This window comes from Panulirus ornatus, chromosome 28 (genome assembly GCF_036320965.1).
Source record: "Panulirus ornatus isolate Po-2019 chromosome 28, ASM3632096v1, whole genome shotgun sequence".
Taxonomy (NCBI): domain Eukaryota; kingdom Metazoa; phylum Arthropoda; class Malacostraca; order Decapoda; family Palinuridae; genus Panulirus; species Panulirus ornatus.
Window position 1 is genome coordinate 8,342,454 of NC_092251.1, and position 15,286 is coordinate 8,357,739.

The window sequence follows — 15,286 nt, forward strand, 5'->3', positions numbered from 1 at the left end:
TTCTAGGAGGAAGATGTAAAGATAGAGTAACCAGAGATCATGACAAGAATTTAAGTAAGAAAAGAAATGAAGATATATTTTTGTGGTATAAGAACAGCGGATGACTTGGATGAAATGTGTGATAGAACTTTGGATGCTGAATGTATACGAAAGTTTATAAAAAGTTGTATCATAACAGAGAAAGCTGGAGATGGGGTCTCAGGAGTGTAGAAATCTCTCCTTATACTATGCAAATAGGTAGACACACACACACACACACACACACACACACACACACACACACACACACACACACACACACACACACACATAAATCGACGTTGTAAGTTTATGAACAAACTGTAAAGTCACTGAAGATAATAGCTTAAAGTGAAGTTAAATATATATTTAATTTACAACAGAAACAAAAAAGGATCATGAATATAAAATCTGATTACTCATAAACCCTTGAGAGTTGCTTATGAGAAAGTCTTATGTTGTTTGAGAAGTGACGGTAGACCATTCACGGTAGACATGTCTGACCTGCAGTCGTCGTCACGATGCTCATACATACATCCTCCTCCTCCTTCTCCTCCTCCTGCAGCACTACCCTGAGGGAACCATCCTTACCAGCGGCTTCAGCAAGTGTGCGTCAGCGGGCGGCTGGAGACTCGGTTACGCCCACTTTCCGACCGCCCTACGCTCACTGATGGCGGTCGTCATCAGCGCAGCCTCCCACACCTACACCTGCGCCCCGGCCCCCATGCAGTACGCAGTGGCTAAGGTGGGTGGGTGTGAGCTGGGAGTGCGTGCGAGTGTAAGGATTGCGTCGAGAGCGTAGGCTTTAAGGTCGTAGGCGAGTGAGAGCAGGGACAGGGTACTTGGAGAAAGGCAGATTGACTCTGTCCTCTGTGGCTGACGGAGAGAGAGAGAGAGAGAGAGAGAGAGAGAGAGAGAGAGAGAGAGAGAGAGAGAGAGAGAGAGAGAGAGGTTGTCCCATCGTGTTACCTTGGCTGGCAACAAGTTTGCAGCGAGGGAGTTTGGTTAGTGTTGTTAGCAGTAGATTTGAATATCATTCCCCAAACATCTTGAGGGAAATATATTGTGTTTCCTGTGTCTTCCTGTTATTCCCAGTCCTCTCCAGTTAATCATGGTTTCAAGCCTGTTCCTTCAATCTTAGACTTGAGACTTGGTGGGCATGTACTTTACTCAATACGTCAAAATACCTCTCTTTAGATATTTCAAAGGATTTTAAGGGGCTAAAGGTAAATCAGTACCTTAAATTACTTTTCTTGCAGTTACTGTCACTTGAGATGAAACACTGTATACCCATTTCTCTCCAGTGGGAGTAAATCCAACCCAGACCCTCACATGTTCGCCAAACAGAACTACTGTTTTTCTCCTCCTCACATCTAGCCTTACGTAGACCAGACCGCTAACGTGGATATACCTCTCTCTTTCTATCATCACAGGTTCTACGGGAAAACTTCGATGAGTTGGATCAATACATGAGGGACTGTGCCACGGTGTTGGAGGCCGTGGGCAACTACTGCCACAGGTAATGTGTTCTACTCACATGTTGCAAGTTTTGTCAATAAGGCTCACATTGCTGGAATGCCATCGACACTTCATCCCCCCTCCACACCACCTGTTATTTGATCGTTCGGTTGGTGGTTGCTGGTAATTACCATTCCTTCATCAATAGTCGTCTTCTTTGCCGTCCATATTGTACACAAAGTTGAATTTTCCTGTTCTCCCAAAAGCTACACACGGCACTTATTACACCAGTTTGCTTTCGCTGACTAGGAAAATTTCTCGTCACGTTAACCTTAATGCAGAGAAGATACCTTTGAACTTAAAGAGAGAAGAAAAAAAAAAGAATCTTGACTACCAAGTTTCTCATAAGCGTTTTTGAGATTATGACAAAGTCGGTCTGTAGAGGTGACACAGTCTAAGATGACGGGAGGGTTAAGACAGTGAGTCAGTGCATCAAGGGGGAGTCGTGGTATACACGAATTTTGATATGTGATCTCCTGCTTGTCTCATAGCTAAGACGTGTGAGGAGCACATAGCTCTCTGGTCTACCCCTAGAGTGTCTCTCTCTCTCTCTCTCTCTCTCTCTCTCTCTCTCTCTCTCTCTCTCTCTCTCTCTCTCTCTCTCTCTGTCAGTGTGGATCAGGATGTGAGACGGCATTTGAGTCACTAGGCCTCACCGTGTGGTGAAATCAGTACGTACACTAGATACATTGACTATCAAAGCTAAAAGATGTGTACAGTTTTATGGTCGTTTTAGATAAGCGGTAAAGAGGAACCATGTTATCGGAGCCCTGGACGCGATGTTGGTTTGTCTCATGACTTTGATACGCACACAAAAAAAGATTCGATGAAGAAGACTCACATTTCTTGAAGAAAATGTCAATAAGTATTTCTTCGTTATCTGCATCACAGGAACTTGAATGATGCTCTTTCATCAATTACATATGTCAAGGAACATTTTAGCCTAGATCCTGCCAACTTCTTCTTCCCCTTGGTCATCTTCCTCTTCCTCCTCCTCCTCCTCCTCCTCCTCATCCTCCTCCTCATCCTCCTCCTCTTCCTCCTTCTCCTCTTCCTCCTCCTCTTCCCACAAGTGCTCCTCCTCTTCCTCCTCATCCTCCTCCTCATCCTCCTCCTCTTCCTCCTCCTCTTCCCACAAGTGTGACATAACCTGTCATTGTTTTCTGTCGTATTTCACATTCCCAGTAGCGTTCACCTGCTTTTCAGCAGCTCTTCGCTCCTCCAGCTTCACACACGTCTTCAGGGCTTTTCCGCGCACCTTAGTGTATCTCCCCTCACCTTCCTTAACCCTCATTAACAGCGTATTGTATAAAGGAGCGAGTCGGTGATAGAGAAGAGGAAGACGGTATCTCTGTTGGCCTCGACAAGGCAGCCTCACCCTGTCGCATCCTATAATTAAGAGCAGCACACACACACACACACCTGCCCGTCGAGGGCGTCGGGGCAACAGACCCTCCTGATAGCCTCAGCGAACTCATTATTCATCTCTTCTTCCTCGTGAAGTTGTTACATAGACGCTAAGACACGACGCTTGTTATCTTGAACGGGTGATTGCGTTACAGGATTAATGGAATTTTCAGTAATTCTCATTTCATCGATAATCATCGCTTTCATCATCCTGGAAGGTTACATCATCACTTGAATAAGTTTAAAGAAGTTAGTTTAGGATTCCTGAATATTACGTGTGAGTAGATCTTCCCTCTATAGATATTCGTCAGTGATATTCGTGAAGTGAATATCTGCGTCTCGCGGGGTTCGAGATCATCAAGCAATTCTTATCTCCAAATACCTCTGATAGATATTTACTGGGCGAACGTCATGAAACATTCTTCGTATCGTATTTTTTTTTTTGATATTCTGTGTGACATTTCAATGAGACTCCGTAGCTCTGGTCAGGTGTACATATATTACTATCTCTTTTTTCCCCCAAAAAGAACGTCCGCCTGTAGTGATTTTCTTAATATAAGTTCAAGAAACCTGCTTCACCCACTTATCTGGAACCAATGATTACACTGGAAAGATTATGACAGGTCCTGGGTGTCTGGTGAGAGGCTTACACAAGAGTTAAACAGCTTCAGTTGATGTTATTAAGTCTTACGAAAGCATCTCTGATACTTTGATAAATGGAGAAATTATCAACGACATGCAGTAATTTGTGGGTCCGATTTATTTTTTTTCCCCCTCGAGGTCATTTAACTTCTTTAAAGGTTTTCTGTTACAGTCACGAGTTTATATTTCTGTCATATAAACATCTTTATCATATCAACATCTTTGTGTGTGTGTGTGTGTGTGTGTGTGTGTGTGTGTGTGTGTGTGAGTGTGTATGTGTGGGTGTGGAAAGTGAGTGTTCATACCATGCAAAGTGTTAGTTAATGTGATCACACTCCCGGAAGCGTTCGCAGCTGACGGTCGCACACCCACTAATCTCAGAAGGGAACGAGTCCACAGTACCTTATGCCACCCCACACCCAAGATAACCATTACTCTAGGTGATCCCTGAGTACAACAGGTAGTGACTCACTTCAGTTTCCATGGTGTGCCATCTGCTGCTAAGTCCACTCTCAGATATCTAAACCACATCACTTCCTCCAATTTTTCTCCATTCAAACTTACATCCCAATCAACTTGTCCCTCAACCCTCGCTCTTATTCACATTTACTCTCAACTTTCTCCTTTCTTACACTTTTTCCAAACTCTGTCACCAACTTCTGCAGTTTCTCACTTGAATCAGCTACCAGTGCTGTACCATCAGCATACAACATCCAGTTGCAATTTTTCTGTCGTCTCGAGCGCTATCGCTCGTGGTTTCTTTCCTAGGAGCAAAGTTGATGCGTGTTTTGAAGGCTGTGAGGAGGGGACAAGACCATTTGGAAATCATGAAGTGATGACCCACCCTTTAAGAACCGGAGCAGGAATCATGTGAGGAGTTCTCCTTCCATGTTCTTCATCGGTGGAAAGGAAAGGGCAGCATGGCTGGAAAACGAAGAACAGCATCCCCCAGATGTCACACAGGGAGAAGAAGTGAACCCCCGGACATTTACGGTGCCGTCGATAAGGCAAGGTGGTCGTCATGACCGGAGTAGGAAACGTTAGGTGAGGAGAGAGAGAGAGAGAGAGAGAGAGAGAGAGAGAGAGAGAGAGAGAGAGAGAGAGAGAGAGCCGTTTCCCCAAAGAGGACTCTCACGGGTTATTACGCGGTCGTTAGGCTTTTGTCTGTGTCAGGCATACAGACCTGCCTGCCTCACCACCTAGCCTAGGGTATCTAGAAACCCCGGGACCTGAGTGCAAGGCAGGAGTCATATGCGGGATACGGGTGGAGACCAGGTCATGATGGAAGGGGTTACGTGCCACGAGAGAGGGGTACCAGTGAGTGCAGTGGATGATAGGGGATGTCATGAGGGGTTGTTAGCCCTGTGACCTCTTGTGACACACACACACACACACACACACACACACACACACACACACACACACACACACACACACAGATCATCGGCCCGAATCCTAGAGTTAAGCGTCAGTTTCCATATGCCCCTATGTATGGTGAGGAGGGGTTGTATGGTAACTTCAGAGATTCGAAATCTCTTTAAGTACAATCGAGTCTGGCTTCTCATACCCTTTAGGGCCTCCGCCATAACACGGGCCAACTGCGGGCACCTAGCCTGTGGGATGATCACCCAGTGTCCCTGTGAGGGGGACGAGTGTTCGCATAGACCTGTTACTTCATCACCTTCGTCGACTTTAGGTTGGCAGAACCTGCGTATCTCAATGGGCTATACGTGTTGGACCCAGGCGCCCAGAATATATAAGTCGTATAATAACCAGGAAGTAACTTGAGATATAGTGAGTTGATAGATGATTTTGGAGGCGCGTGATCCGTAAGTAGTGTGATTTGACATATATAGGAACCCATTCTGATGCCATATCATCTCTTAAAGATGAATGCTCCATTATTTGCTGTGTATATTCATATGGAGAATATCTGAAGGCTAACCCCATTCGTATGTCATGTTTTCACTTCCATATTAAGAATGGTATAGCATGTTCTTCCCTGAGATCTTTGTGTGTGTTCTTTTGTACGTAATCCCATATATAGCTTGTCGGAGGTCGTGTTTCATATGTCATTTCTGTCATGCACACCCCCCTCCTCTTCGCCTCACCTTCCTTCAGCAACAGTAAAGTCTCGTGTAATCTTTATCTCTGCATCCAGTGAACCAAGTCAGATTATCTCTTATTGAATTATTAGTAAAAAGTCGATACTAATCGTATTGTTCAAGTGAATGTTGGAGGAATGAGCCTAGTTGATATAAAAAGGTAATTGGTTGGTACGTCGCCCAGCTCTTGCAGGCATAAGATCGCCAGTTTGAAAGTCCACAGTTCAGTTTCTTTCACCCTTAACTTCAGGGGGGAAAAATCTTTACCGTGTTGTACCTAAAGGTCATTGGGGCCCACCTCGTTGAAAAATGCAATTTCCATTCTTTCCCTTTGTTTGGCTGGCCGTATTTTTATGATTAAAGATCTTAACTTCAGTTTCCACTTCACCACATTTGGCTACCCATATTTTTTTCGAAGTGATTTGATGTTATTTGCGTAATATTTTTTTCCCTACGTTTCCACTTGGTCACAGTTGATAGGTGAACGGGTTTTTCCTCCCTTTGAATGTGACATTAAACTTATGAAATATTTTCTTGTAAGCCATTCAACTTTCCTTTCCAACCACATTTGGAAGGAGAGTGTAATTCTTTCCTTGGTCATCATGATTGAAGCATTTTTGATTATATATATATATATATATATATATATATATATATATATATATATATATATATATATATATATATATATACCAAATGACGTCCAGGCTACGTTTCTTCGTTGTATATCAACTGACTTATATTTCTTTCTTGTATCTCCCCTGATGATGTGACCATTACACGAAAGTGCACTTGGGAACTTATCGTGTTTGATTTCCCCGTGGATAAAAAAGGAATATACATATATATATATAGATATATATATATATATATAGATTCATGTTCCGTATAGGGACTTGTGTAGTGTGACCCATCTAAGACAGTATTATCTCTATAAATTTCCTTCTTCTCTCCCAGCTGCCAAGTACTGTACTTCCCTGCTTGTCATGTGACATTCCTCTGGTGGAGAAAGGTGAATGGATGCCTTCCTGAGTTATAAAAAAAGACAGGTTCAGTCACTCCACACTCGACAGCTTTCTGAAAAAGGAGATGACGTCCGGAAAGATGAAGCTGTTTCGAGGCTTTGGAGGATCACTGTGGCCTCTCCAGCATGGAACTTACTTTCACTGAGTGTTCGATCCGGTTATTAGAGTATAATTGAAGCAGAGACGTGTATATAGGTATAAGTGCACACGCGCGCAAACAGGATCTTAGATGCGAGCAAAGAGGCAGAGAGGGAGTCGGTACAATTTGTTCTTAGAGTGTTGATGTTTCTTGATGATGTTTCGTCAACACAAAAGGGATTCAGTGTTTTGTAAGTGCGCTTAAGTTATACATTTGCAGCCGAAGAGTAACATTAGAATGAATATAGGTGAATGAAGGTAGAGAGTGCATGTATATAAGCGAGGTGACGTTAGCGTAAGGGGAACAGAAGACGGAACTATAGAGGAAAAATCTTCACTTGGCTCTATCCATTGTTCCTTCTTTTGGAATTTAATACAGGACGGAAGGATTTCTACCTTCCCACAACCGCCCTTAGTCGCCTTCTACTACACACAGGTGATGGATGAAAAGAACGTTCATATCGATCTGTTGGAGGCGAAATGTTATGTAGAAACGAGTGCGTGTGAGCATTCCATGCACGGGGCTCCGTATGACCAGTCCTCACTTCCCGGTGAAGAGGTCAGTGTCTGCTGTATGTGAAGACCGACCTCAGCACTCTCCTCCACGCCTTTGACATTCAGGAACCAGTTCCGTGCGTGCGGCGAAACTCGCCTCTTGCTTTCAGAAATACTTTAAAGCTTTTGCTTGTAAGGTACCTTGGGTGATGAATGTTTATCTAATCTTGGTGAGAAAGTTATCTTCAAACATGTTAGGAGGTAATGGGACGTTGAAAGTATGCATGTGTCTGACAAAGGCTATATCCACTTTCGCCACTTTTGAAAACCTCATATATATATATATATATATATATATATATATATATATATATATATATATATATATATATATATATATATATATATATGATGAGGAGAAAGGTAATGAGGTGAGTGGATGTAGAAAAAGACGATTACAGAGAGAGATCTGACAAAATGACCAAAGTACTGCACACAATGGTAGTCTGTCGCAGCTTTTCACAGTTTGAGCAACACAGATTTGAGCTAACTTCTCCTCATACGAGAGCAGCGTCGGCAGATAAAAGAGGTTGACTCATTAGTCATTATGATTTCGACTTGCTTGTTCAAGATTTGCGACATGACCTCCCATTTGACTGTTAGGCACGAGGCGATTTTGACATCAGAATGATCATTGAATTCCTTCATATTGTACTTCTTGGTGCTGAAAGGCATTCATCAGCTGCAGGTACACTAACCTCAGGTTTATAGAGCAAGTGTCTTTCTCTCTCTCTTTCTCTCTATCTCTTGCACGATTACATGACCAAGTCTTTCACACACCGTCGGGACCTGATTTCATCCCTTCTCCAGCTATGACGAGGTAGATTATACATCTTTTTTTCCACCAGCCTGAATGTGTTAGTTACACACCATCGTCCCGCCCACAGGGAACTAGCCAGCGTGGGCGTGGGTGGCTGCAAAAGCGAGGCAGGGTACTACTTCCTCCCAGACTTTGAGGTGGTGAGGGAGGGCCTGCGTGCTCGGGGACCCGCTAATGGTACTCACATGACACAGTCCATGCTGGAGGAGGCTAATGTAGCGGTAGGTTCTGTGTGCTCCGTGTTGGTAGTGTGTGTGTGTGTGTGTGTGTGTGTGTGTGTGTGTGTGTGTGTGTGTGTGTGTGTGTGTACAATTAATGTTTGTGCGTTACGGGAAGAGAGTCATACTCTCGAATTGGTCTCCGTTTATTAACTTTGTGATTATCTACTTTGTCTTTTCTCTTATGATACACATGTGTACATATTCCTATGAGTCCATGGGGAAAATGAAACACGATAAGTTCCCAGGTGCACTTTCGTGTAATAATCACATCATCAGGGGAGACATGTGTACATGTGTGTATCTCTTTATGTTATAGTGGATGGAGGGAGTGATGCCTGTGGTGCTGTGGTCGATGCGGTGAATGGTGCTGGTTGCGATAGGTGATGAACGATGAGTTGAGTGGTAGATGTTGATGGATGGTATATGTGGCGCCTGGTGTGGCTTTGGCGTGTTGCATGGTGGTGATGTATGGTCACGAGTGGTATTTGTGGTGGATGGATGACACATGTGTTTGGTTGTTATGCATGGTAGGTGGTGACGGATGATGCAGATGCGGGTATCATAGGTGATGGATGAATGAGTAGTCAGCCACTAATGTATTATATCACATCCAGTCCACCTGTTACCAGTCCTTGGGAAGGTGAGGATTTTTCACCCGAGCCGTTTGAATTCATGCCAGTTTAGAACTCAGGGAAACACGACGTCCCAGGATTATCATAAGATAATGCTTTATACTGTTCAGTAGATTGCTTTGTTTTGGAGAAAGTGACGAATATAACTGAGATCTTTACCGATCTATTAAAAGGATAGTTTGAGCTGTATTTATGAGATAGACAGGAGTAGATCTCTCATATCGATTGTTTTTACTGATAGGTGCACTTCGAGCTCATCAGTGTCTTCATCTTAAGTCATTCAGAGCGTCTTGAATGTGGTGTTGTCAGTGATCTAGCCACACAATAATCCTGTGACATCTATAACTCTGATTTAACCTAGTTAATCAAGGGGGAAAATCGGCTTAGGGTAGGGAAGCGTTAGCGCCATTTACATCACTTCTGAGGGAACCCTGCCATCAAATTCTTTCTCTCACATGGTCATAGGAACATGCTTTATATTCACATATATAACTGGCAAATTTGGTTTTGGTTACGTTTCAGGGCGTGAGAGGAAAGTCTCGCAAAACCTTTAGACAGCCACGACTGTGCGAAATAACACATGACAACCTTTTAATGTCAGGTCGAGAGGAGATAATAAGCTCGGATTTAACCCCAAGACCAAACTCGAGAGCTGTTAACTGATCTTACTGATAACATTCCCCAGGGATAAAGGTTGAGAAGGGGGAGGGTGCTCCTCTTCTAGGAAGAGCCCCTGTTACTGTAATGTGTCTTGACCATCCGAAGAATTTAAGACTAACCTTGTTGTCACTTACACTGGAAAGGCTCTCCCTTTTACAGCCTCATTGGTTTAATAATGTTGATGGAAGTCCATAATGGATATATGAGTAAAGTCAGCTTTCCAGGACCGATCACTTGAACCTTTGCATACAGCTCAGTGTTCAAGAACAGGTTTAAATACATTCTTTTTTCTTAGTTTCCTGTCTTCTTTCATTTGAACACTCTGATTTTTACAGGTTTGTAAGAACGTGTCTTTCCTGAAATGCGTGAGTACGTGTATGTATGCCTTGCTAGTATAGCCATGTATACATAAGCACATATTCGTGAATGTCCACAGACTCATAGAGTGACACACATACACACACACACACACACACACACACACACACACACACACACACACACACACACACAGTTATATAAAGAACGTCTTCGTTCACCAGCTGATGTCTGCTCATGACTTCCTCCGACCACTGGAGGAGCTCACTACCCGCTTCTGCTTCGTCTGTTTCGACGGGGCCGAAGCCCTGCGAGCCCTTAAGGATCATCCCTCGCAGGAGAACCTCTCCGACGACTTCCTCCGCCAGCACTGCCTCCCCATCGTCAAAGGCATCCAGAGCCTGAGACAGTGGGTCCTGAAGCACCGTGAGCAGTGAGAGTGGGATGGACGGAGCCCGGCGAGAGAGGAGGAGGAGGTATGGAACAGCTAAGGTTGGGTCAGAGCAGAGGAGGAGGAGGAGGAAGAAGGTTGGTGTAGGAAGTCAAGATGGAGAAGAGTGTGTCCAGGCCAGGGGAACAGGCAGTAGTCTAGATGACTTTTGATTAATCAGTCGGCCTCAAACTACGCTAAATGTCACTACCCATATTATTATCAACATAAAGTCAATAATCAAATTATATATATATATATATATATATATATATATATATATATATATATATATATATATATATATATATATATATATTTCAAACCAGATTTAATTTAGCTTCAGATGGAATGTCCAGAGTGGCCAAAGCCGGAAGCAGATAATATATATCATTGTACCAGAAGGAACCAAGGACCCCAAGTGGGATGTGTGGCAACTACCTCAACGCGCGAAATAGTCGTACCCGAATCTTGCGTACGGATAGACAACACACCGTTTCTTTACCTCACTCGTACAGTATCGAGGTAACTAAATAAGGAAAGTATGTTAGGGGAAGACTGGGAGTTTTTGACTATTGATCCGAATCCAGCAAAGAGCGAACAAACAGGAGGCTGAGTCTGTCTCCAAAGAATGATTATACTTCAAAAGTATGTGTTCTCGTCCCCCTCCTGTTTTCACCGAGTCTTGATGGTCTCAGGGGGAAGAAAAGAGAGGAAAAGATCTCGCCGGAGAACAGGATGACTTTCACTCATCACCTGCCCTTAGCAGCAAAGCAAAAGTCGAAGGAGTTTCACCACCATGGGGGCTGCCGTCAGCAGCAGTAGCCTTGACCCTACTGGACACCTTTGTCAGGGGTGACTGGTGTGCCACGCCACCGTCACTGCATGACCCAGTTTCCGCTCGAGCTGCTACACACACACACACACACACACACACACACACACACACGTATCATTCGGTAGTGCCTTCCGACGCAGAATCACAATGAGATTCACATAACAATAACGCTGTCAATTGGCTCCGTCGTTCGTGAGTAGCGAGAGCGATGCCTCGTTCTCGCGTTCCGGGACCAGACCAGACCAACGAGTCATTGGTGTGAGTCATGTGTGTGTATGTGTGTGTGACATGAGCAGTGAGTGAGTTTTACTCTACCGTGCCAATCTCTTGTCGTGTAAGTGGCTTTATAACGGTGTCAATATTAGCTTTTGCGTTCATGACAGATTCAGGGAAGCCTTTGACACGGGGATGATAGAGACCAGCTTAGATCTTTATGGACGACCTTAGTACGAAGTATAATATCATACCTTCAGGTGCGTGTAGGTACAGTATACTGTATCGTCCCTGTTGTAAAAGAAATAAAAGTAAATACTGATGTGAATAAAAGATGTTTTGGGAAATTCATTTGTTTTCTTTTCAGTTAAATATAAGGCAAAATAATATAGTTAAGGTTATAATATATCGTTATGGCAGGAGTATATCGTTAAGACTAGTATATTGTTGAGTCAGGCGTATATAGTTAGGCAGTAGTATATCTTTAAGGCCATAGTATATCGTTAGGGCCGTAGTATGCCGTTAAGGCAGGAGTATATATCATTAAGTCTTTGGTATATCTTTAAAGGCCAGGGTTTATCTTTTAATCTGAACTACATCGTTCCTGATATGATGTAGTGCTACAGGAAGACGCGAGTTCCTAGTAAAAGTGTCGTGTGCGTAGTGATTCCGTCCGCCAGTTTCGCCCCCACCAGGAAAACAGGAGGATGTTGCTGCTACAAAACATAATGTGTATAAGTGTAAAATTTTTTTCTTCTTCTTCTGCCATGTGAAGCTCTGGTGTCGGGTGAGCCCTCGCTGAAGGGAAGAGGAAGAATGGCATTATCAATACTCCAGGTTCAAGTCTATGAATAGTATCAGTTAGTCTCAGAGAGCACGCTTTCGTAGAATTGGAATTTATAGTACTTTGTTCTCATGGTCAAGTGAGAAGCTTGTGTCATAAACGCACTTATGTGTTACCTGACCTGCAGTATATTCATGGATCGTGGCTGCTATGATTTACTCACGTTTTACCTGACCTGCAGTAAATTCATGGATTGTGGTTGCCATAAATTTACTCATATTTCACCTGACTTGCAGTGAATTTATGGTTCGTGGTTGCTATAAACTTACTCATATTTTACCTGACCTGCAGTAAATTCATGGATCGTGGTTGCTATAGATTTACTCATATTTTACCTGACCTGCAGTGAATTTATGTTTCGTGGCTGCTATAATTTACTCACGTTTTACCTGACCTGCAGTAAATTCATGAATCGTGGCTCCTATAAATTCATTGGGACTTACGACATTACACCTACTGGTGGAGGCAAGTGTAAGAGGGTTTGATCAACCTTATGAGACGGGGATGGAATAGAAATGGTGTCTTTTGTCTTTCTCGATCCCACGTCTGAGGCGTTGCACGAGAGGGTGGAAGAAAAAACAACGTAACCCAAGTCATGATGCTCACGCTCGGCTGGCGCGGCGTTGGTTCATGCACGACCCCCACAACACCGTTCGGTCGTGAGACCCACACAAGCGTATCAATATCCGCATGGCACCTCTGGCCACATTCTGAGCGGGTGTGGGTGTGTGCAAATCTGTGGTTCAGTGCCAGTTCGCGTAGCCGTCTGGAGGGAATGTACAAGCGACGTTTTGCTCTTCAATCTTTGGCTTCATACCGCACCCATGTCATTGTATGTACGAAAATATATATGTATAACGTGATTGGAATGCTTGTTTAGTTCCATATATATAGGAGAGAGAACACACACACACACACACACACACACACACACATATAGCTTTGGCTGAGTTGTCTCAGGGAGATTACAGTCGTCTACCTTTCCTTGCTACTGGAAGTAGTGCAGCCTTTGGCTGTGTCACACCAGGACTCTTCCTATGGAATTTGGCGCAAGGATAATGATGACTGAATGAGATATCATTGGTTCGAATCGTGGTCGCTCAGGCAGCCGTTATTTAAGATAATCATGTCGCATTTTAATTCATGTATGTCTCCTCATTCCCATAACGGGTAAATTCATATATGATTAGATTAGAATCACTTGATCAATATAGCATTTTTTTTCTCAAGAGTTTCTGCGAATAGAACTGAAGGGGGAAAAAAAGTTGTCCTAATTATAATGCCTGATTGCTATTATCTCACTAAACTTCACTCGCTTTCATGTAGATAATCATAACTGAGATATATTAATAGCTTTTGGCAACAGATAAACCAATAAACCGTTCATTATCATAATGATTTCCGTTAGACACACACACACACACACACGAGACACGATCATTTATCTTCATTTTACTTTTTAATGTACGACAGGCAGCGCTGTCTTCATAATGTACGCCTGGCAGCGCTGTCTAGGTCAAACAAGGCAACAAGGCATTCCGTATTTTGCCGCGTAATCTTCCCACAGTTGCTGTGCTGTTGTGCACCGCACACCACCTTCCCCCGTCCTCATAGTCGAAAGCAACAAGTATTGAACTACGACAGGTGATTAAAAGTCTAGCGATGATCATTAGATGTCGATGATTAAATGTTTAACGATAATTATTTGTCCAGTTATTAGTTACGGAGAATTTGAGGGGGGGTAGGCTATGATGGGAAATAGAAGAGAAAGACAAGTGGAATGAAGCACAAGGCATGAAGGAAGGAATGATGATGATGGGGAAGGAAGAGAAAAGAAGGAGGAGGAAGAGGAGAAGGTGGTGGGAGGCGGTGCGTCCGCGCGCGCAGCAGCCATTCGCTCACCAGGTGTTGGTTGGCTCGCTAGCTACGGCCGCGTTGAAGTCTCTCGCGCCAGTTGAGTGGTGGGAGGCGCTGTGGGCGGACCTGCGTTGCAGCACTCACTGCTGTACATTTCCAACGCTCAGCCGCCCGCAACGCTCCAGCCCAGCGCTAGCTTTGGCACCCACCCACCTTCCATTACGAGTGTTAGCTTTCGAGTTTACCGTGAGAAAATAACTGGTAACTTTCCTAGTGAACTTGAGTGACGCGTTTAGACGAGAGATGAATTGCTTCCATACGTTGTGACCGTGTTGGGCTTTGCCCTAGCAACTGTGCATGACGGAAAACAAGTCCTGCAGGATGCTTATTTTCGTATATAAAGCGCCACTAAGTGTGGTGGGTGTGCCTTCTAAGAACGAGTGGAAGCCAGCATGATATAAAGCAACTAGTGATGAACATTTGAAGTTGTCCGAAATAAGGTGACAGAGTTCTAATTTACAACATTAATTATGGTGATGGGAATGTATTAGTAACTCAGACTCGCGTTTTAGTTACGTTCTAGAAAAATTAACGTATTTTTTTTCGTCATTTGTACGAGATAATGCAGGTGAAATATTAGATTTCCACGAGCGAACTGTAGAGGGAATACGTAGAGGATAAAGTGATCACACAGACCAACTATAGGAAAAGATATGTCACTGGAACCATCAACCAGAGGAAAAGAAAGTAGCACGGAACAGTAGAGGAAGTGGAACGTGAGGTTGTGGACGTGTCGGGTAAAAGCTGTCAGCCACCCACCCATCCACCCGGCCTGCCGCTCCCCACCCCCGCCCTCTGGCCGGAAGCACCCGTAATCCATCACTAAGACCCACTGCCAGCCTCCCCACCTCTCCCTCTCCCCAGCAAAGCAGACTGAACACCCCCACCTCTCCATCTCCCCAGCAAAGCAGACAACACATGACGTTATTTTTTCTATCATCTTTCATAAATTATTTTTCATCTTCATAATCAAGATCCGGATATA

The 15,286-nt window shown here is 43.8% G+C and overlaps 2 protein-coding genes across 9 annotated transcripts in view; both read left to right on the forward strand.

The window, feature by feature from the left end:
- LOC139757822 (aspartate aminotransferase-like) overlaps positions 1-11,887 on the forward strand; it is a 79,666-nt gene extending 67,779 nt beyond the window's left edge. For both annotated transcript variants that reach the window (XM_071678704.1, XM_071678703.1), the window contains exons 8-11: positions 584-763; positions 1,452-1,537; positions 8,296-8,449; positions 10,284-11,887. In XM_071678704.1, coding sequence (XP_071534805.1) covers positions 584-763; positions 1,452-1,537; positions 8,296-8,449; positions 10,284-10,496 — 633 coding nt within the window. In that variant the 3' untranslated portion in view covers positions 10,497-11,887. The remainder of the gene's footprint in view (positions 1-583; positions 764-1,451; positions 1,538-8,295; positions 8,450-10,283) is intronic.
- A 2,439-nt stretch (positions 11,888-14,326) lies between these two features.
- The window catches only part of LOC139757821 (myosin-IIIb-like), a 75,043-nt gene continuing 74,083 nt past the window's right edge, over positions 14,327-15,286 (forward strand). For 2 of the 7 annotated variants that reach the window (XM_071678700.1, XM_071678702.1), the window contains exon 1: positions 14,327-14,502. The gene's annotated coding sequence lies outside the window, so the exon portion shown is untranslated. The remainder of the gene's footprint in view (positions 14,503-15,286) is intronic. The other 5 variants (XM_071678699.1, XM_071678701.1, XM_071678694.1 and 2 more) reach the window with 4 other exon arrangements.